Raw genomic sequence first — 22,055 nt, forward strand, 5'->3', positions numbered from 1 at the left:
TTAGATGGGAGAAATGGAAAGAGGGAAATGAGATCACAAGGAATGCATAGATTTATTGGAATAAGGGTCTATAAAATCTTTAGAAATTTACACTTTATAACTCATGCCACAGTCTTTGATGGAGTCCCTATAATTAACTTACGTGATGGAGGAGATACGTTGTAGAAAGTTAACCAAACTACTACATTATCAGTGAATTGATTTAATAGAGTTTAAAAATAAGTCCATATCAAGTTTTCAATAAGTTTTTCATTTAAAAAATAGTAAGGATTGGGGAATGAAGAGGTGGATAAATTTAATTTTTTTAATTTTAACATCGAAACTAGCATCAAGTAGCACAAGTGTCTATATATTAGTGTAAAATTGTGTTGGTGTACTTAAATAGTTGATCAAGAGTTCAAATTTTTGGACTATTAGATGATATGTTTGTAATTCTAATATTACTTTCAATATCCTTTCCTCATCAAGGGAAATCCCAAAATCAAATTAAATAGCCCTAAAAGTATATTAAAAGTGTAGTCACATAAATCTGTCCACTTAATTAAATGAATATTTAGTATTTATTTGATTATTTAACCATCAATCAATAATTAATTAAATTAATATATTTAATTAATTCATCTTAACCCTCTTCTCTTATTAATTAAATAAATTATTCAATTTATTTGATTTAATTCACTTAACCAAATTCAGACCATTAATTAAATAAATAAATCATATTTATTTAATTAAATTTTCTCTCACATTTAAATAAATTAATATTTATTTAAATTCCCCCAAAATCTCACCTCTCACATTTAAATAAATTAACATTTATTTAAATCACCTTTATGCTCTACCCACTTGTATTTTCCTACAAATACAAGTTGCACAACTATTTTAAATAAATTATTTATTTAAATCACCTTTATCCTCCACCCACTTGCATTTTCCTACAAATGCAAGTTGCACAACTATTTTAAATAAATTATTTATTTAAAATCCTATTTATCCTCACCCACTTCAAACCTTTAATAGTTTCCTTTAAAGTCTTCAAACTTAATGGCTTCCTTCTAGAGTCTTCTCAAACCTTTAATGGTTTCCCTTAAAGTCTTCAAACTTAATGGCTTCCCTTAAAGTCTTCTTAAGACTTTAATGGTTTCCTTTAAAGTCTTCAAACTTAATCCCTTAAAGTCTTCTTAAGACTTTAATGGTTTCCCTTAAAGTCTTCAAATTTAATGGCTTCCTTCTAGAGTCTTCTCAAACCTTTAATGGTTTCCCTTAAAGTCTTCAAGCATTTAATGTTTTATCTTCCTTTTTCTCATTTAAATAAATTAATATTTATTTGAATATTTACCCAAATGCAAATTACACCATTTAATTGAAATAAATGATTTTATTTTAATTGAAAATACCAAAATTCCTCCCACTTGCATTTTCCTACAAAATCCACTTGCATGCCTAAACCCCTTCTAGATTCTTCTAAACCCTTCCTAATTAACCTAATCCATCCCCTAAATATTGTCACATTCCTAAGCAAATTGGAGTCACTTCTCAAAGACTCCAAAGTGTTTGAAAAGCAATTAATGCTTTGTGTGTTCAACAAATTAACCTCTAAAGTCTTCCAAACCACTTATGGCTCTTACATGACCGTTAATGGTTAATTCCACTTGCACCCATAGTTAAGGACTTTGACCCCTAACTTAACCCTCATGTAACCCATGTGTCTCTTCAAAGCATTTATTTCTTTGACTAGGGTAACCATCATGTCCCCTCAAGCATTTAATGCTCCTTATCTCTCCTCTCAAGCCTCCTCATGGTGACACTTGTCAACATGGGATTGGGTTGAAAGTCTCACATGGATTGAATATCTTTCAATCCTAACCCTTGTTAAGATTACTAAATCTTAACCCTTCATTTCCCCATTTCTTCTATAAATAGAACCCTTCTCCTCAAGCAAAAAAAGAAGCATTAGAGTATTGTTGTTATACTGGCATTAGCATAGAGCTTTTTCATAGCATCACTATCTACACTTGCATAGCATTTGTTTATCATATTCAACCATCTTGAATCTCCATATGGCATCCATGGATAGTGCTAAAAGTTGAGAGCTACACTCATTTGGGACTTGGAGAGGGGAGAAACAAGGGAGAAGCATCAAAAGGCATCATGGAAGCATCTTAGGGAGGCTCTTCTCCTTTCTTTTATTTTGTTAAACTTCTTTCATGCTTTTTTGAAATCTCTTTTGATATGTTTGGAATGGTTTTTAGTTCTTTGTTTTGTTTTTATGGTTGAAACTAACTTATTAACATTGAACTTTGTTGTTGTCTTGTCCCCATTTCCATGACATCAAAAAGAGTGGACACAAAAATACATGGAAATGTAATATGACGATTGTAAAGTATTTATTTTTAACCTTATACTATGTGTAGGGTATATTGTATATAACTAGAAATATAATTATTTACCCATCTTGGGTATGGAAGTGCACATTAATTATTTATCCAAAGTCCTTTATATTATGGGAGATATTTTAGCCATATCACTCATGTCTCATTTGATATCTTGTGCTCTTTGCATCTATATGCCCTCAATTTTGGACCCAAAGCACTCCATTGTTCAAAACATTTATGATATATATAGCTCTTATTGATTCTTATATTGTTAATGTGATAGCTTATATTTTTATTTATGTAAATGTAGTTTCCTATTTTTGTGATGGTCTATATAGTATGAAAATTATAATGCTATGATGGCATGGATTTATTTAGATGTATAGATTTTTTTTCTTATTTTGATATGATATGTGATGCTATGTAAGGATGCTAGCATGAAATTTCATGCTTGACATGTATATCAAGTTTTTGTACTTAATGAAAAGGTAATATGCAAGAAGTGAGAACAATCAAGTGTATGCATGTCAATGGGAAAAGGATTGACATTTCAAAACTTCACTCTAGAGAGTAGGAAATTGTACATATTTAGAATTTTAAACCAAAAAATAGACTTATATTAGAAGATAACCATCTAATCAAATCAAAGTGGACAAGTAAAACTCAATAAGAGGATTCTAACATGATGAGTTTGATCAATAAGGAATGCATTTCTATTCCATTAATTTCTTTTTCTTTTTTTTTTTCATTATTTGAGTTTTGAATTTAGTTTTTTCTTTTGAACAGTGTATCTTTATTTTTCACTTTTAGCACTTGAAATCCCTATCCCACCTTATGTAACTAGTAAATTGTGAGGGATCATTATTGAAAGACGAAGAAGCTTAGATCAAGGAACATTCATTTGACTTTAATGACTATGGTGTTCCTTTTGTCAACATGACTTGATAGTAGGGATAACACTTTGAGACTCTACTTATGTTAAGGTAAACAATAGAAGATATAATAAGTAGCTTCTAAGATATGTTGTAGACTTGAATACATAATTTGGGGAGATTTAACTTTAAATAATGTAAGAACTGACTAAAGTAAATCATTTACCTAACACAAAGTAAGTGGAATGTTTATATATACTTGAATAATTTGGAAGAGGAAACTATATATCAAACAAGAAGTGTATTTTTAAATGATAATCCATATATATGACATGCAACTAGTGTGTAGTGTGCAATCTCATCTTTCCTAATGTGCATAAGGAAAAGATCAACACCATTTAAAACAACTATTAGGAATATAAGAGTGTGACCAATTGATTCTATGATTAATCCAACTTAGGCCAAATACTTAAATTTTTGGAGTAAATATGGATTTATCCATTTTACTCAAGTTTAAATTCTACTTAGGGCCGACATAACATTTTATTATATATTAGTTGCACATTATTTAATAATGTTTTGGTAGTTGGATGTCAATTATCTCTACCCGCTCTCTCCTTGCCTTTATAAGAAAAACATTTGTATATTATTTGTATCTCATTATTAATTCATCTATATCATTAGTGAAATTGCCTCATGCTTCTCTCCTATATGTGAAGGTGTGTTTGCAGTTTGTGCTCCTAGTTTTGATGGTTTCACCAACATGATATTAGAGCCTACACTTTGCATCACCTTCTAGTTTTGATATTTTTTATTAGTTGGTTTTTTTAGGTCCTAGGAGTTTTCTACAAAAATATATTTGATATTTTTCTTTGTATTGCATCATCTCATTTGGTGCACAAAGCTCCCTCATACCTCTCTACAAATCTGGTTATTATTTTGGCAATTTCATCTAGTCTACAGGCTCATGACTTTTATATTGGCATGTGTTTAATATTTGTAATGGGTGCATTTCCTTTTTGGCATGACAAGTTCTATTTATATCTATAGGAATATTAGTTTTCTTTCAAGGCTCACAAGTCTTTCTTTGTTTTATGAGTTCAATGGTATCACATGTTGCATCATAGATTTTAGGGTTGTGCCAAATTATGATTTTCAATTTAATCCTTAATGGGACTAACTTTTTTTTCTTATAATGATTCCTATGAAACTCCTTGATCAAGAGTTCTTTAGTGTTTTTGCATAGATGTTGTAGCATCCTAAATTGTACTCCCTTACAATTTAGACCACGTTTCGAGCCCTCACCTTAGTGTTCACATCCCTATGCTTGACTATGACCCATTTATGCTTGCATCATGCAAATATGACATTCATAACACATTTTACCTTGCATTGCCCCTTTATCCTAGCCCCTTATTAGGGTAGGACAAGGGCGTGGCACCTTGGTCCTCACTAGGACCATGACGCCATGCCATGGTCCTCCCTAATTGGGCCCTATTACCCTTTACCCCATCTCAAATTCGAGTGGGAAACCTTTCTCTGTGTCGGCCTATGTCAGAAAATTAACATGTTTTCTTAATGGGCAAATATATAAGGAGGTCTTCCCCTCTCAATTTGATATATGGAAAAATTGGGATCACAAGAAAGAAAGCCATTAAGTATTTGAGCATTCAAGCATTGAAGCATTCATCATCAAGCATTTCTAGTGGTCTTCAAGGCTTCATATTCTTCATCTATCCATTGTGGAGCAACTTTACATCATTCCTATGCAAGCATGTGTGTGTGATTAGGGTTATATCATGTTCATGCCATTTCATGCAACATGTGTGATTACATTCAAGAAGCAAAGCATCATTATCGGTCATTGCAGATATGAGGTATATCCTTCCATCATTTTTATTCAGTATTTGTAATATTTCATTCAAGGTTGATTCCAAACCGGGGTTTGACTTAGGCAAACCCCTATTCCCAACCTATTTCCCCTTCTTTTTGTGTGTAGGAAACAGGTACAAAGTTGCGATATCAGGATAAGTATTATTTATAGTGACAAATCAATCCTCCTTCAGTGTGCAGAAAGTTCAGAGGATCATGGTGATGGGGTGCCACAGTCTTGAAATTTTAGGAGCTCTTTCAAGGATTAGGTATGAATTTTCTTATATTTCCCAGATCCAAGTGCGTGGCTCAATCTGACGATTGTATCTCACCGTTTTCGTATTTTTACCTTCATTTTAGCACATTTACCTTAACTTCAGAAAATTCAATAATTTAGTTCAACTCAAGAGAAAGAAGAGGGGCACATAAATATCCCTTGGAATTAGATAAGAATCTAGATCTATTAGTTTTAGATCCATCTAATTCCTATCTTTCCCTAATGTGATGGTCCCTAAGCAAAAATAATGGTTTTACTACACTTAATGGTGAAAACCCTAATTTTCACCATTATAGATGTATCTAGTCATTTGATTGCTATGATTTTACAGTTCTAGAGTTTACTCCACAGAGTCCTTCCAATGTTCTTTACAACAGGTTATCTCATTATGAGAGGCGATATCTTGAATTGATTCTTTGTATGGAGGGAGATAGATTGAACTTGAGATGGATCTATTTGTCTTTCAAATGTGATGGAGGACATTCATTGGTGACCAATCTAGTTTTTCTATTCATCTTTGGAGCTTGTTCTACACCCATTTCTGCATCAATTCCAGGTTGTCACCTTCTTCATTGATAGGGCATGTACTTGATTTAATTGTGACATCATTAACATGGACAAGGAGACATGAGCATTGTTTTGAGACATCATCATCTTCATTTCTATCCTGATTGGGGGGCATTCCTGCATTTATCCTTAGTTTTGTTTCTTCCTATGGGAGACAAGTTATTTGTATGCATGGCATCATGTTCTTAGACACTTACCATTTGCATGAGATTATGCATTATGGGGGGACTAAATAGTCTCTCTCTTTCCGTCCTATGGGGGGACATCATTTGTATCTTTGTGATGGATGTAATTTTTGGGGGTATTGATGTTGAGACCTCCATACATCATCATTCTATTACTTGATCTAATTTTCATTCTATCTTTTTTGGAGAGGAGTTTTGTTCCCATAGGGTCTTCTCCTTTTCTCCAGTTTGTGAGATTTTCCATTTCATTGCATTTGCATTGTAAATGGGTACCTATCATGGTCTAGTCATCAGTACCCATCTTGCATAATACTCTTCTCCTTAAGTTGCACTTACGGGGGCTGTTGGAATAAATGTAGATTGATCTCATTTAATTAGGCCTAAGTTTTACTTAGGGCTGACATAACACTTTATTAGATATTAGTTGCACATTATTTAATAATGTTTAGGGTGCATTTAATATTTTTTGTTGGTAGTTGGATGTCAGTTATCTACCTACTCTTTCCAATTGCCTTTATAAGCAAGGCATTTGTACATTATTTTTATCTCATTCTTAATTCATCTATCTCATTATAAAATAGATAGCCTCATGCTTCTCTCATGTATGTGAAGGTGTGTTTGTAGTTTGTGCTCCTAGGTTTGGTTGTTTCACCAACATAAAGAACCACCTCCTAAATAGGGTAAATCATCTTAGTCTAATATAAGACTCGTAGGAATATTTTGACTAGCCTCCAAGTGAGGTGAATATATAGCCATTAATTTTCCTATTGTACTTATATTGGGAGCATATTGGGAAGAAATAGATGTGAGGTTTATTGGTTATAAGTTTCAATTGAATTATGAGAATAATAAAATGATTGTTGATCCTATTATAGAGTTTCTTGGCAATTTTAGTAGTGGTTACTATGTTGGGATCCCCTCAATGGGTTTCAATTTTATCGATTTCTACCTTATTTTAAAGTTTATGTAAAGTTCTCTTGGTTTAATTTGGTTATATTTCACTTGATCAAGGGATGTAATATAGGGGGAAATATCCTTGAATAAAGATAATTATAAATTCCAAGAAACAACTACTCACTAGTTAATATAGCACTTGGACTAATAAATAAGTGTCAAAGCTAGTTGGTATATCTGTAAATAAGTGATTTAAAGTTAGGACAAACAAAAATTTGAGGTGGCACTAGGCATAACATTTGCATGTCTACTATCTTTGTGAGGAATCACATTAATTGGAAAATGAGTAAAAAGAATCAACTAACTATGAAGAAAATCATGGTAGTAGACAAGTCTAGCATTTGTGGTCTTACAATCATTTTTAATATGTCTAGTCACTAACTATGAATCACCATGTACATGAATAGGTTTCTTTCAAAGAAATGGCTACTTTAAGCTAGTAATTATTGTTAGGGTTTAAGTTAGAGTGGAGAAATAAACAATATTAAATATAATGTTGAATAAGAGAGGCAAAAATAGCAAAACACAATAACACAAAGATTTAACGTGGTTAACCCAATGTGGGCTACATCCATTAGAGAAATGGTTGTCCACTTATTTTGTATTATCTAGCAAAGAGAAAAATACAAATATATGATATCCATCTATAATACAATGGCCTCATAAAATAGGGTTGCCTTCTAGGGCAAACAAAATGCACATAATATCCATAGTTAGATCTACGACCTAATGATAAATGATCAAGATTTGCAATGAAAAATTATACATAAAATGTGGCTTCGGGTGTGCTACCCCTAAAATCCCTCACTAAGGCATGTGGCCCCTGGACGCCCCATCGAGGGGGCCATCTACACTCATGTATCAACATTAATTGATATAGGGGGAAAACATGACTAAACAAGTCACCAAATTTTAAGCCTAGCAACATGATCAGTCACCACATACCAACAATTATTGCCTCATACTTGGTTATATTATTAGTACATGGAAAATCTAAGCAAAACGATAAAGGAATCAAATCACTTAAGAGTGGTATTAATAGTGTTAAGACTAAGGGACTAAGTGTTGCACATCTTCCAAGTCTTAGGTATAATTCATGAATTATTTAATATTTATAATGTTATATAATTATGTGTTATACAAAACGGCTCCCCACTTAGATGAAATCCTTAGATTTCATTGTTGTTACTCTTTAGCGCATGCCATTGGTCATATGACTATTGTAGTAAATCATTGAATAGGAGGTGTAAAGCGGAAAAATCGAACCCTAGTTGTTCTCCCCTCCCCAACTCCAAGGAGAGAGAAGGGGGAGTCACTAGGGTTGATGGTTTTCACTTAGGAGAGACTTTACATTCAAAAGAGGGGTTGAAACCCACAAGATCCAATCCCATGCAATGCAAGATTGGATTCTAAATGAGTTTCAAGGGTTGTGATAGCAAGGATACCCTCTTTTGTAAAGAATGTAGATAGAAAGATTGAACTAGGAATGCATGTAAAGTAGGAAAGATTCGCTTATAAACAGAGATAGGGATATGGGATGAAGCTGCGGACTTGGAATTAGTAGTAAAATGTCGAGACGGTGCTGTTCTGCAAATTTGAGCGAAAGTTGACGAGACGATGGCGCCCGGCGTGCACACGGTCCTCCGAAAAATCCGCGAAACAAAGGGGGATCTGTTCGTCTCTGCACAAGGATTCCAAATATTCAATTACAGCCGCGTACCTGCAACCTACACACAGAAAAGAGAGGATGATTGGGGGGTTAGGGATGAGGGGTTTGCCTTTAGGTCAAACCCCGGTTTTGGAATTAACCAAGAAATGAGAATGTTGTAAACATAAATGTTTGTAATGTAAACAAGTACTGATACCTTGTTGTAAGAATGTTTGTATTCTTACATGCGAAGGTGTAATGTATGTAGTATGTTGTATGTTGTAAGTGATCTCCTCTTCAATGGTTGAATCCTTGTCTTGAATGCAACACTTAGCCTTGAATGGAGACTTAGAATGCTCAATTGCTTGAAGGAATGCTTGAATGCTTAAATGTTTGAATGTTTGAATATCGCTTCCGCGTCTTGCTCACATATGTCTTCCTCCTTCTCCCTTTTTTGGAAGAGGAAATGTAGTTTATATACTTGTCAATTAGGGTTGATAGACTGATTTTTCTGACATTAGGCCGACCAGGAAACATTATTTCCCGAATTGCAAACTTAAAGACCCGATGCCCAAAAGAGACCGGGCCCAAAATAGGGCCAGGGACCAGGGCGTTGGGCGCCATGGTCCTGGGGGACCAGGGCGCTGGGCGCCATGGTCCCACCTCCCGGGACAACATGGTGCAAGGAGGGATCCGGCCAGGGTGCAGAAAAATGCAGTTTTTGGTGTTACAAGCAGGTTTCAGGGTCTCCATTCAGGTTCAACGTTGCGCCGCCATCGTGAAGACCCAAATGCAGTCGAAATTGCAAGTGTCGCAATTTTAGGACGCTATAGGAGGTTACTAGGTGGGTCTAGAAACCATCATTGGTTTTCTATATATATATATATATATATATATATATATATATATATATATATATATAGAGAGAGAGAGAGAGAGAGAGAGAGAGAGAGAGAGAGTTTATGCAATTTTATGTTCTTATTTTATTATATTATAACATAAGTACATAGACTTGTTTTATTATAATATAACACTTTTTTATTATATGTACTTTGGAGACTAGGTTTTTTTTTTTGCAAGGTTTTCCTAGTATATATTTTGTATAATGTGTTCCTCTTGCTCATCTTGTCTTTATTATTCTTTATCTATCATTATTAGTCTATTTATATGAGATTATAAATTATGTAATTGCATTACTCTCCTAATCATGTTAGCTAAGAATTGTCATACTTTTCTTTTCAAATATCATAGTACGCATGAACCAAACAACATGTAGTATATGCTCATAAAAAATGATGTATTAGTAAGCACATTAGCAAGACATATTGCTACTAATTGATCAACTACTACTTATCCTTTAATATATTTTTGATAGATAAAACTTAATATCAAACTTCATGAGTAATATGACCCACTAATTGCACAACTAGAAAGATTATCCTTTTAGAGTACATATATTTCAAAGGACCACCCTTTACATGGAATGTCTCCATATGAAACTGTAGACACTAAAAATTGTCCTAAGTCTTCGACGATATTTTTCACTAACCTTTTTCGTCTAAATTGATTAAATAATTTTAATTATTTAATTAGTACTAATATGGTTCTTCTAATTTCCTATAATTAAAGAATTCTTAATTATTTAATTATTGTTCTTTTAAACTATTAATTAAATAATCTTCATTATTTAATTAATATTCATCATTATCTCTTTCGAATCAATTAATCTTGATCTTAGTCAACTAATCCTAATTATTCCTCTTTGATTAAATAATTCATTTAATTATTTAATATCTTTATTCCAAGCTAATTATTCTTCCATGATTAAATAATTATTTTAATTATTTAATCCCTTTCTCTAAATTATTCTAATTAAATAAATTTTTAATTTATTTAATTACCATGTGTGGGTGAAATAAATATGACCCCACTTAGCTCTTCCACTTTCTAATTAATATTTCCCATTATCACTTCCACTTTCTAATTTCTATCTCCCTTATCTCTTCAACTTGCTAATTTGGTATTTATGAGAAGATAATTAAGGATTTTATTATTTATTCTCATAATATCTTCTCATTTCTTTTCTTCTATCTTCATCCTTCCCCGAATGGCAGCTCTGTTGTGCACTCAATCTTGTCTGTTGATTTTATTCAATCTTAGCCATTCAATCAATCCTCAATTTTTCTATAAATTGAGCTCTCACTATCCTCAATTTTTCTATAAATTGAGCTCTCACTACTCATTTTCAACAACCACGCTTTGAGTAATCTTATGTTGCGGTTTTCATCTCTCATTGTCAACTTGCTTTCCCACTTGCATTTGCACTTGTATGTGAAATCCACAAAGTCCTATTTGAAGGTGAAAGAAGAACAATGGAGGAGCAATGAGGGAGATTTCAACACTTTGGTTTTGTTGCGAGGTGTGTGCCCTTGGTCTCCTTGTGTTGTGCAGCGCAATGCTTAGGTTTGTGACATGGCTTAACTGCCTCCTATGGATTCTATAAGTGTAGTGGTTGTATCGAGCATTAACAGGTCGATCTTTTGGTGCAATGACAACCACACTTGTAACAAGTGGTATTAGAGCTTGGTCACATGTTCAAACCCCTCGCTTGCACTGGGGGGATTATTGCAAGGTGTGTGCCCTTGGTCTCCTTGTGTTGTGCAGCGTAGCACTCGGGTTTGTGACATGGCTTAACCGCCTCCTGTGGATTCTATAAGTCTAGTGATTGTATCGAGCATTAACAGGTTGATCTTTTGGTGCAATGACAACCACACTTGTAATAGGTTTGCATTTGTTTTTGAAGCTCACTTTCATTCCTTTATTGATTGAATTAGGAGTTCTTATCATAGCTTATTAGGTTTGTGGTTGCCTAATCATATGCTTTGATGCGTGTTCCCATATTCCTAATTACAGAAACAATAGTGGATCAACTTCTATGAAGAAAAGAATGCCAAGAATAATTTTTCCATAAGAGTCTATTGTGACTCATAATATAATAAATTATGAATGGTATTTAACAAACAACATGCTCTTCACCATTACATGCTACTAAACCATGAATAGAAAAATCAATAGTCAAAACATATAGTGATAAAGGCTCACCATGAATTATTAGGCATGAAAAGTAGTGGATTTATTAAATATTATTTTATACCATCAAAAGCTTTTTGGAATTCCCGATTCTATTGAAACTTGGTATCTTCAATATCTTAGAGAAAGGTAAAGGGTGGCTCATTGATTGTGAAACAAAGTATCACGTAGAGCTTATATTTTATCTTGAAGACTGTGAAATTGTGTAAGTTTATAAGACAAAGGTATATATGTAAAAACATCTATCTTCTTCATATCAACCTTTGTGCCTTGTCTAGATAAAATGAACCCCAACAATGTCAGTTATCTCCACAAAATATGAATTTATTTCAATCAAACTTGGTATTGTCACAACCTTTCAAATATAACCCTTAGGTTCTAAAGATGATAGCTTCAATTCTTAGATTACCCAAAATATCATTCACATAATCTTCTAAATATTATACATCAAATAATGACAAATCCAGGCCATAGTCCTTTTATAAGCAGCACTAGCATTTTTCAATAAATAACACCTCACATAAATTTATCTAGGCTAATTGAATAAATTAAATAAACAAATTAACCTATATTTAAAAGTTGGGGATAAAATACTAAATGCATAATAAATTATAAAGTTTAAATAAATCAAATGTGATATTTAGCTCAAAATGTAAATGGAGTACACTACAAATGATGTTAGGAATTAATTTGCCACTTTGTTATAATTTTTTGAACTTGATGAGGCTAACATGCCAAAATTTACTAATTAATTGTACTTTATTTTGGTTTAGATCTATGGTTGTAGAACTATTTATGCATATGAAAGAAAATTGGCACATGGAATCAAACCTAGACCCACATAAGCGAATTGACCAAACATGATAACTATAATATGCTTTTCTCACCTCATTGCACCTATATGTAATGTGTAGTGGTGTCTGCAAACATTGTGTGGAAACTTGATAAGAAAGATTATTTTCTCCTCAATCAAACTCTTAAGAAAACTGACTTAACAATAATAAACTAAGATCAAAGATATCACACAATATGCCTAGGATAACACAATTAATATGATACATAATGGTACTATGATCTCATATGAATGCTTCCAAGACAATCCTATTTGATTAGAATGAATTAGAGTAAGTTCTTAAATACACCAACCTAGCATACAATTTTAAGATAAGTTATACTTTACTCAATTCATATCGACTAGTAAATTTAAAATTTTAGGGTTCACATCTGTATGCACAAATATAAACAAACATGGTCGATGCACAACTTTGGAGTCAAATTTGAATTATGGGGATGAGTAATGATGGGGTCAAGATAGGATAAAGGTATTTACCAACTTTAATGTAAAATATGCCATCTTGCACATTAGTCAATACATAAGGTCAATTTAGTCACCATGGGCCCAAAAGATTAGGGAAAATGACATGGTCACACAAATTATTGGAACCACACTATTTACATGCTTGTTATTGTATAAAGGTCACTCTAATTGAAGCAAGCCCACTTGTAATGGTGAAATTTGCATATTCATGCCCTTCTTCATTATGCAATAACAAGCATACAAATGCCATGTTTCCAATTGAGAGTGGGCACACAACTTGATCTTTATCCATTCCTATATACACTTATTCATATGGGCCAATTTTGACCCTTGGTTTACCACGTCCTTGCTCCAAGTCAAATTCACAATTATAAAAGTGATTGATGAACTCATTGAAATGACCCCTTAACTTTTAAAATTGAAATTAAAATATGACATTGACTTTTAATTGTCCTTGTGACCGTTTCCACTAACCTAGAGTATGGAAATTTTCATTTGTGATCCTTGGTGTTGCATTCAAAGGAGTCACCCTAGTTCATTTTACGCATCTCTTAGTGGTATCTAGATCTCTTTCCTAGAGCTATCATTACTACTTGTATACATGATTCAAAATATTTATCAATAGATATATTCCACAATCATCTAAGATATCTTGCATGTTTGAGAGTTTTATCTTTGATCTTTCATCTATTGAATTAGCCTTATATGATTTGACACAAGGGAAAAAATTATCCCTACCATGTGCAAACCAACACCACACCAAAACAAATAGAGTACATCAAGGTGAGCTAAAAGTATCACTTTAGAAGTTTATAAAGATTGGATCCACAAGCCGAGATCCTATATGTGAGACAAAGATCAATTCCACACTTGTGTGATCAATTATGCAATCATAAAAATATTCATCTAATCTTTAATAATACTTTTACATTATTAACAATCACAATCTATCATCTTTCAGAATTTTCAAACTAAATACATTTATTATTTTATTTAATTTCTAAAAACATTTATTTGAAAACTTATTATTATCATTCTAACATCTTTCAGAATTTTCAAGCTAAATACATTTATTATTTTATTTAATTTCTGAAAACATTTATTTGAAAACTTATTATTATCATTCTAACAACTCTTCTCTGAAATAAATTCAAAATATTAATATTATTTATTTATTTAAAAATAATCTCCCTCTCCATTATAATCAAGAAGGTTGTTTATTTTCATTCGCACAAATACATTTATCCACTAAAATACAAATCCAAATTACCCAATAGAAAGCACATATTTATATATACAAAGTATATATACTCACACGTATAACTCAATGGTTTACTGCTAGTATCACTTCTCAACTGACCTTTCACAAACTAGTTTGCACATCACAAGACCAGAAACTTTGTATCACAAACAAGTAGGTTTGTCAATTTTATTCTGGATAATCTCAGTCAAAACCTTTTATATTACACAATGAACTTCGCTACAGCTCTCACTTTATGATAAACTCTCACAACAGTTAGTAATATGTAATTTTTTAAAATTGCAGCCTGCTTTGTTGACATAGTTATTCTGTTCAAAGAAAGCAGAACTTGCATTCATTGCCCACAATCTCTTTTAGAGGTTCTTCCTGAAGAAATTGGGGTCAAATTTAAAACCAATAGAAAATAACCTACCGATGCTTTCTGCAACTCAGGGGTCAGATGATTCCTCTGTAGATACTGGAAAAATTGTTCTTCTGATTCTAAATGGAGAAGCATTCCCAATATCTACCAGTGGTGAACGTGTAGAACTAGAAGATGATTTTCCTGATCCCATTACCTCCAGATTCTTATTCACTTGACCCCTTTTTACAGGAGTTCCTCTCTGAGGGTGTCTGTTAAGAAGCAGCGAATTCTCTTTGGAATGAAGATCCCGAACCTTTCTGTTAGACCTTTTGCCTGAAAGTTGCCCTGCAACACAATCACTTTGCTGAGGATGCATAGTGAACGACTTTTGGTTAGTGTCTGATTGTCTGAGTTTTGAAGCCGTGTTCAGAGAGTTCTTGTTACTACTGGTGTGAGACTTTTGCATGGCTTTGGGTATTCTTGGCTTAGCAATGTGCACAAATTTGGTCTTCAGATTCTCTTTCTCATTCCAATTTTCATCCTCGGTATGATGGACTACTTCTATTTCTCTGCTTTCAGAACTGTTGCCCCTATGTGAAACATTAATAGCGGCCTCATGATTATCACTGTCACAATCAGTAGCACTAGTCATTGAGCTTTTTGCTGAATTTGACAATACCAATCCATGTGTGAGTCTGCTACTTCCATCAAGCCATCTACTCTGCTCAAGGGCATGCCTATGTCTGACTTGCTCCTTCTCATTTCTCACTCGAGTAATTTCTGACTGCAACTCTGAGATCTTGTTCTCGTATTTGTGTGCCTTTTCTCTCCATTCATGCATCTGGTTTGCAAATGACAACAAATACCACAGATCCCTTATTGTCAACTGATTTTATTCAAAAGTGAAGGAATAGAGAACAAATATCAACAATTTAAAATAAGGTTGTACAAGTCTAGAGGATGCCCAGAAGGACAAATTCTTTTATGATAACCAAAAATGCAGGCGTTGGCTATCAGAAGTATTAAAACCGATTACTAGGACAGAGAATTTGAATAGATTATGCATACCGCTGTCTGTAAGGTTGCAATCTTTGCATCAGAATGGAGGGCATGATCTTCCCAGAAGTCCCTTGACTTTTGTAGGTCTTCCATTTCTTCACGTACATGATGTAAGATTTCTTGGACTTGAAACCACTGCTCTGTCTCTGCTTGAACTTGTTCAGCAATTTTCCTAATTGTAGCCTTGCAACGTTCAGAGCAAAGCTTGTTTTCTTGATTACCTTCCTGCTCAAATCTCCAACCAGCATAATCAGTCAAGCGAACCCCAATTCAGAAACTAGAAATTATAAAAAGAAATACAAATTTAAAAAATAATAATAATTTAAAAGAAAGTGGGTATGAATTAGGCGATTCACATGCCTGTTCTGCTCTTTCAGGTGCATCTACCCTCCTAGAACTGCAATTTCCAGAACTACTAAGCATAGATCTGTATTCCTTCTGTATCTGTGCTGCAGCTTCCTTTCTCTCATTCATATTCATAGAAAGAGAATCAAGCTTTTCCTTGAGCAGAGTAGCCTGTCAGTTGGGCAGGACCACCTTCAGTTTATTGAGTATATTCTTTTACAATGAACTGATATGGGTTAATCAAAAGTTATGAACAATCTAGAGCCAACCTGATATGAACTAAGAATGAGATTAAAACATATAATAATCAGAAAGATGAGGTACCAAGGGATCAGGGCCAAAATAAAATACACAAAACTGAGGCAGATTCAAATGTTTTGAACACAAAATCGGGGACTGAAATAAACCTGAGAAACTAGACAGAGCTTTATAGTAACACTGGTAACCAGACTGATTGTAAGTTTGAATTAAAAAAACTGACTCTATGTATTGTCTTAGCCCACATACATCCAGTAGTCGATTCTGGTTGTCATCCAAACAACATTTTATGCTGGAAGGTCTCTGGATTCTCAATCTTGGTTCTATAAGGACTTCATGTTCATCTTCTTCTTCAAGAGCAATTTCTACATAATCCGCCTTAGTATTCTCCTTATCAATCTCCTACAAACCAGCATAGCACATAATCAGGAAAATCAAGCAAATTTGAAATTTATATATTATTCCCCACTAGTAACCATATTATGTTACTACTGCAAGCAGATTATCTTTTTTTTTAAATTTTGTAAAAGAAGGTATGAAAAATAAGCTCCCTTGTCCTTTTGGAATGAAGGTTGATGAAAGAAATCTGAAGATGCATAATGAGACAAAGAGTTATGTTGACAACTCTTAAGAATACAAACTTTGTATTGAATCATCTTTCTGTTAAATGGGGCTACATATCTTTTGAAAAAAGGGGAAGGCCCCAGTTGAGTTGAAAAGAAAAATGTGGGATTCATCAAAAGTAGTATGAGCAGAGAACAGTTCAAACAGATGAAAAACTGCAAATAAGCAAATGGAACACTCGTGTTATAGACTGATCAATACAGACAAACTCGGTGGTGACTGAGGTGAATTTTGAAAGAGAGAGATGGGTCCACAGAGAAACCATGTGAAGACTCACAACCTACTAACGTACCCATTGTGCGGTGGTGCAAACAGCCCGGACAAGCGTCTCCAATCGCTGTTGCAGAGCTTTGGCAGTATCTTCACTGTATGACCGCTCCTTTGACCTTTTGCGCAATTTATCCAATCTCCTCTGCAGAAACATCGCCTGTCGATCAAAGTTGCTGCATTTTTTCAACTCACTTTCTCTAAATTCCGAGTTCTTCTGAAGCTTTTCTAGCTTGCCCTGCAAGGCTTCTATCTGGTTCTGCAGGGTGGTCTGCAGCACAACTTGGGCATTCTTCTCGTCCACAATCTTCTTCCTTCCCTGCGCAGCAAAACACAGCACAAACTCAAATCAGGATTTTTTCACTTTTCCAAAAAATTTAAAAAATTTATGATTCTGAACACCAACCCCACATTCGATTTCAACTGGGAAAAGGAAGGCAGTGAGAATAACCGTAATAATAGTCTGCACAGCGGAATGAAGTGAATGAGCCATGGTAAGAGCGTGGTGCATCTCAGCACAGCCCTGCTCCCATCTCCTCACAGCCACCTCCTTTTCCATTCTCAGAAGATTACACTCGGCCCTCAGAACTTCCGCCTGAAACTTCCAGTCCTGAGGACCCCACGCTTCTCTACCCCTCGCCTGTTCTCTCTCACTGCTTTCCAATTCCAAGATGAGTCTCGCATCTTCGCTGTCGCGACTGGAAGCAGAGTGACGCGAAAGAACTTTCCCCCGCCTGGGCGAATGAAGAGCGTTAGGGTGCAGAAGAACAATGGGAACAGACCGCGCAAATTCCCTTTCCTGCCCAAATAGGGCCTCCAGTTTGCCTCTATGTGCCTCTTCTTCTGCTTCTGCTTCTCCTCTGTCACCACCTTTGTCCACACAAGGGTTGCATTTTTTAGGCTTGCGGGTGCGTCTGGGAGGCCTGGGAAGGTGCAAAATAGATGGCGGAGCAGGCGTCTGCCATCTTCTGCTAATGGTGGAGGATTTATTATACTTATTAACGGAAGCTTCGTCTATTGATCGTCTCGCAGGAATGCCCAACATTTCTCATTCACACCCCACACCTGCATTTACACCTTATGTCGGTTCCAACTTGCATCCATTCTTAAGACCTTAAAATTTGATTCAATTGTTTTCCTTTAAAGCAAACTGTCAGCCAAGACTAGGTTGACAGGGACGTGCCATCAACAAACTCTATTGCGCTACTGATCGGAGGCGGAACAGAAGGCCCGTCATAATGCCATTATCAGAATTTCAGGTGCAATCAGAAGGCACTCCTGCGCAGGAGAAGGAATTTATGAACGTGTGCAGTCAGTAGTGACTGTTTCTCGGCTTGAGGGCCCAGTTACGGCCTTTGCCATTTCAAATCTAGCTTGACCCCACCTCCAAACTCCTCCTTCTCAAAGCTTATTCAAATGGCAAGCTAAACTACCTAGTTTTCATGGCAAATTGCATGACCCATTTGACCGGATGCTCAAACCAGAAGGCCTTGGAAATCGAATAACAGTGTGCTTGCCCTTAGGGTTATGCTTCTCGGTATCCAAAATATGGAGATGAAAACAAATTTCCTCTTTTTAGAAGTAATACAATCTAACGTTTACCTGGAAAACAGCCCGCAAAACCAAAAGGATTTCTTTTGAACTACAGTGCTACTTACTTGAGGCATCTTCGAGTACAGCATCAATTCATGAAGGTAAAGATAGTCCAGGACAGTAAGGTAAAAGATAATATCTACAACAGTGGACTTCGAAATTTGGGAGTTTAAATATAGTTATGGAATAGTGAGGTGAAAGCAGATTTCTATCATTAGTGAGTTAGGAGGTTAAAGATAGTTTTAGGAGGTTAAATATAGTCTATGGAATAGTGAGGTGAAAAATAATTTTATGGAAAAGTAGATTTCTATCATTTGTGGTTAAATATAGTCTATGAAATAGTGAGGTGAAAAATGATTTAATGGATAAGCAGATTTTTGTCATTTGTGAGTTAGGAGGTTAAAGATAGTTTATCTGATAGTTTGGCAAAAGATAAATTTGGCAAAAGATAAATAGTTTATCTAACAGTGAGGTAAAAGATAATCAATGGACCATTAGACTTAGTCATTTAGGAGGTTAAAAATAATCTATCAAATAATGAGGTGAAATATAATTCTATGGAATAGTAGACCTTGTTATTTGTGAGATTAAAGAGAAGATTTTGTTATTTGTGAGATTAAAAGATCAGACGTCATCATTTAGAAGGTTAAAGATGGTCTATGAGACAACAAGGTGAAAGATAATTCTATGGAATAGCAAACTTTATCATTTGTGAGGTTAAAGACTATACTTCATCATTTAGGAGCTTAAAAATAGTCTATTGGACAATAAGGTGAAAGATAATCTACATGGTCCACAGATAGTGAGGGGAAAGATAATCTACACAACAACATACCTTACCATTTATGAGTTTGAATGAATGAATAAAGATTTTTAATGATGTACATGAGATTGGACAGTTTATGGGACCCAAATCTAAGAACAACTCAAAAGCGAGCACTAATCCTTGCTGATCAAGTTTCTTCTCTTGTGAATTATTTTGCCATGCTTACAATTTGTTCTTCCTTAAATAAAGTATTTAGAGGCTCAACTTTTAGATTATTCGTAAAGTAATATGTCATCCTTACAATTTGTTCCTCCTTAAACAAAGTATTTAAAAACTCAACTTTTAGAATATTTGTATATTTGCTCTGCATATCCTCAAAAGTTGCACAATCCATGATGTAATGCCATTTTGTTTCCATTGACCCAAACTTTCAAAAAAGATCCAATCCCTCCTTGGGTGTTTTCCACCTCCCTATTTCACACCTAAGATGGTGTGAGCTAGTTTTTAACAAGACAACTAGCATTTTTGCTTTCCATTTTATCTTGCCTCTATGTATTGCTTTTGTTGATGTTCACATGTGAGATTGAAATGCTTGACATAGCATTATTTTTTCTGTGACCACAACGTCACTTACCTTTCTCTCTCTTAAAGATACTCTTTGAAACGGCAAGATTAAAGATTGCTATTTCTGTTTTATGAATTATTATAAATTTTTCTATTCTCTCAACTTATATTCTAGGACATATCAGACCTTGCTATTTCTATTTTACAAATTATAATGTATGTTCATACTCTCTCAACCTTCTCCTCATTCAATGAATCTTGAAAGAAACTTGAAAGAAACTAGGCTAGCATCAAATTACTTGTGTACTTGACCCAAATATCTTTGTACAGTGTCCCATGATGTCTTTATTCAAAGATGTGAATGGAGGCAATGGCATCCGTTGAGGTGTGAACAGATGGTCCCCCGGCCGTATTGGAAAAACAAAATCATGATTTGTACTAATTTGTTTATCATTTTTATCGTCGAGTCTATTCGAGATTTGTTGATTGTTAACAAATCCCTATAAAGCACACGCATGTTTATGCCATTTTTCTTCTCGAGTTAGGTGAGATTTTTTGAAAATCAACTTGCAATTTCTCAAGACTTTTTTTTTTTTTCTTTTATAAATTGCTCAAGTCTTCTATGCCGTTAAGATTTCAAATCACTTCAAATTCTGCATGGGAAGGCGGGTTGACAAAAAAAATTAATAAAAAAGAGATATAATTGCTGGAAAGCAAAAGCTGCAGAAAGATCACAACAACATCCTTATTCAAATCAAGAGAGAATGAAAGGCATAAAAAATTGAAAAGTTTGATTTGCTTAAAGACATAGTCAGATTGTAGCAGTAGGCAGGATATAGTTACAGCGCATGTACGTCCTCTCGCAGTTAATTAACGCCCACGGTTTTTGGAACGGTGACCGTTCATCTTCTAAGTTATAATTGGACACGTGGATTGGTTTCGCTCTGAAAATTCAGCAGGGGAAGAGCACACCCATGTTTCAATTAGCCTTCAATTTTTTTATATATAACTTTTCAATTATTAGTTTTAATTAAAGAAAAATAATAATAATAAAATTTATTAATAAATTTCACATGTATCAAAAGTTGTCTATCTTTTAGTTTTTTTAGATCATAATTGGTTCATTTGTGTACCATCATTGACACTCATAGCCATTTGTGCATAAATATTGACAAATTTTAAGTGCACAATTATTGGGGGCATCTTTAAGCAAGTAAAGGGCAACACTTTGTGTACTTTTTGATCCTTACATGCATAGTGGATTCCACAACGCATCATTGCTACCCAAAAGTCAAAACTACACTTCCTTTAAATAAATATCAGCAAATTGTAGAGCTTCAATCAAGTCTAAGGGCTCTGACATTAAGACATACTCTTGTTAAACACTATTGTTAAAAACATACTCTTTTTAAAATTAAGACTCAATTTTTGTTGAGATATGATTACATTAGGTTTGATTTTTTGGATGAAATTTGCTAACAATCTTATTAGTGTGATGTAGGCTATGGAATTTTTAATTTCTTTATTTCTTTCTTTTTTTTTTGGAGGTTTAGACCTAATCCTAGCCTCATCTCTTATGATGTCACCAGCAAATGAAGGGCCCATTGACAACTTTTTTCATTTTGACTATAAAAATGATTAATAGTGCTCAATTTTTTTATTTTAATTATCATCTTATTATTAAATGACATTATTTTTATTCAAAAACTAGAAAAAATATTAAATATTTTCTATGTGACACAGTAAGCCAATATGAAAATAAATTTTTGTCTTGAAAAAATTAACTTTAAGATTCATTGGCATGAAAACACTCCAACTCC

The 22,055-nt window shown here is 34.0% G+C and overlaps 1 protein-coding gene across 1 annotated transcript; it reads right to left on the bottom strand.

Annotated features, from left to right (window-relative positions):
- Positions 1-14,553: 14,553 nt before the first annotated feature.
- LOC131077366 (uncharacterized) lies at positions 14,554-19,016 on the bottom strand. The gene is made up of 6 exons (XM_059219878.1): positions 17,764-19,016; positions 17,338-17,631; positions 16,671-16,823; positions 16,179-16,334; positions 15,828-16,043; positions 14,554-15,600 (listed from the first exon to the last, which is right to left on the bottom strand). The coding sequence occupies exons 1-6, from the start codon at positions 18,355-18,357 to the stop codon at positions 14,845-14,847; spliced, it is 2,169 nt and encodes a 722-aa protein (XP_059075861.1). The 5' UTR covers positions 18,358-19,016; the 3' UTR covers positions 14,554-14,844.
- Positions 19,017-22,055: the final 3,039 nt, after the last annotated feature.

This window comes from Cryptomeria japonica, chromosome 4, assembly GCF_030272615.1.
Source record: "Cryptomeria japonica chromosome 4, Sugi_1.0, whole genome shotgun sequence".
Lineage (NCBI taxonomy): Eukaryota > Viridiplantae > Streptophyta > Pinopsida > Cupressales > Cupressaceae > Cryptomeria > Cryptomeria japonica.

What these genes read in the sequence shown, in the direction of transcription:
- LOC131077366 (XM_059219878.1), bottom strand. Translation starts at nt 18,357, where the DNA reads ATGTTGGGCATTCCTGCGAGACGATCAATAGACGAAGCTTCCGTTAAT. An exon ending in ACCAGAATCGACTACTGGAT is followed by an intron (nt 16,335 to 16,670) that starts GTATGTGGGCTA and finishes CCCAACTGACAG; the next exon opens with GCTACTCTGCTCAAGGAAAA. An exon ending in CACCTGAAAGAGCAGAACAG is followed by an intron (nt 16,044 to 16,178) that starts GCATGTGAATCG and finishes AGATTTGAGCAG; the next exon opens with GAAGGTAATCAAGAAAACAA.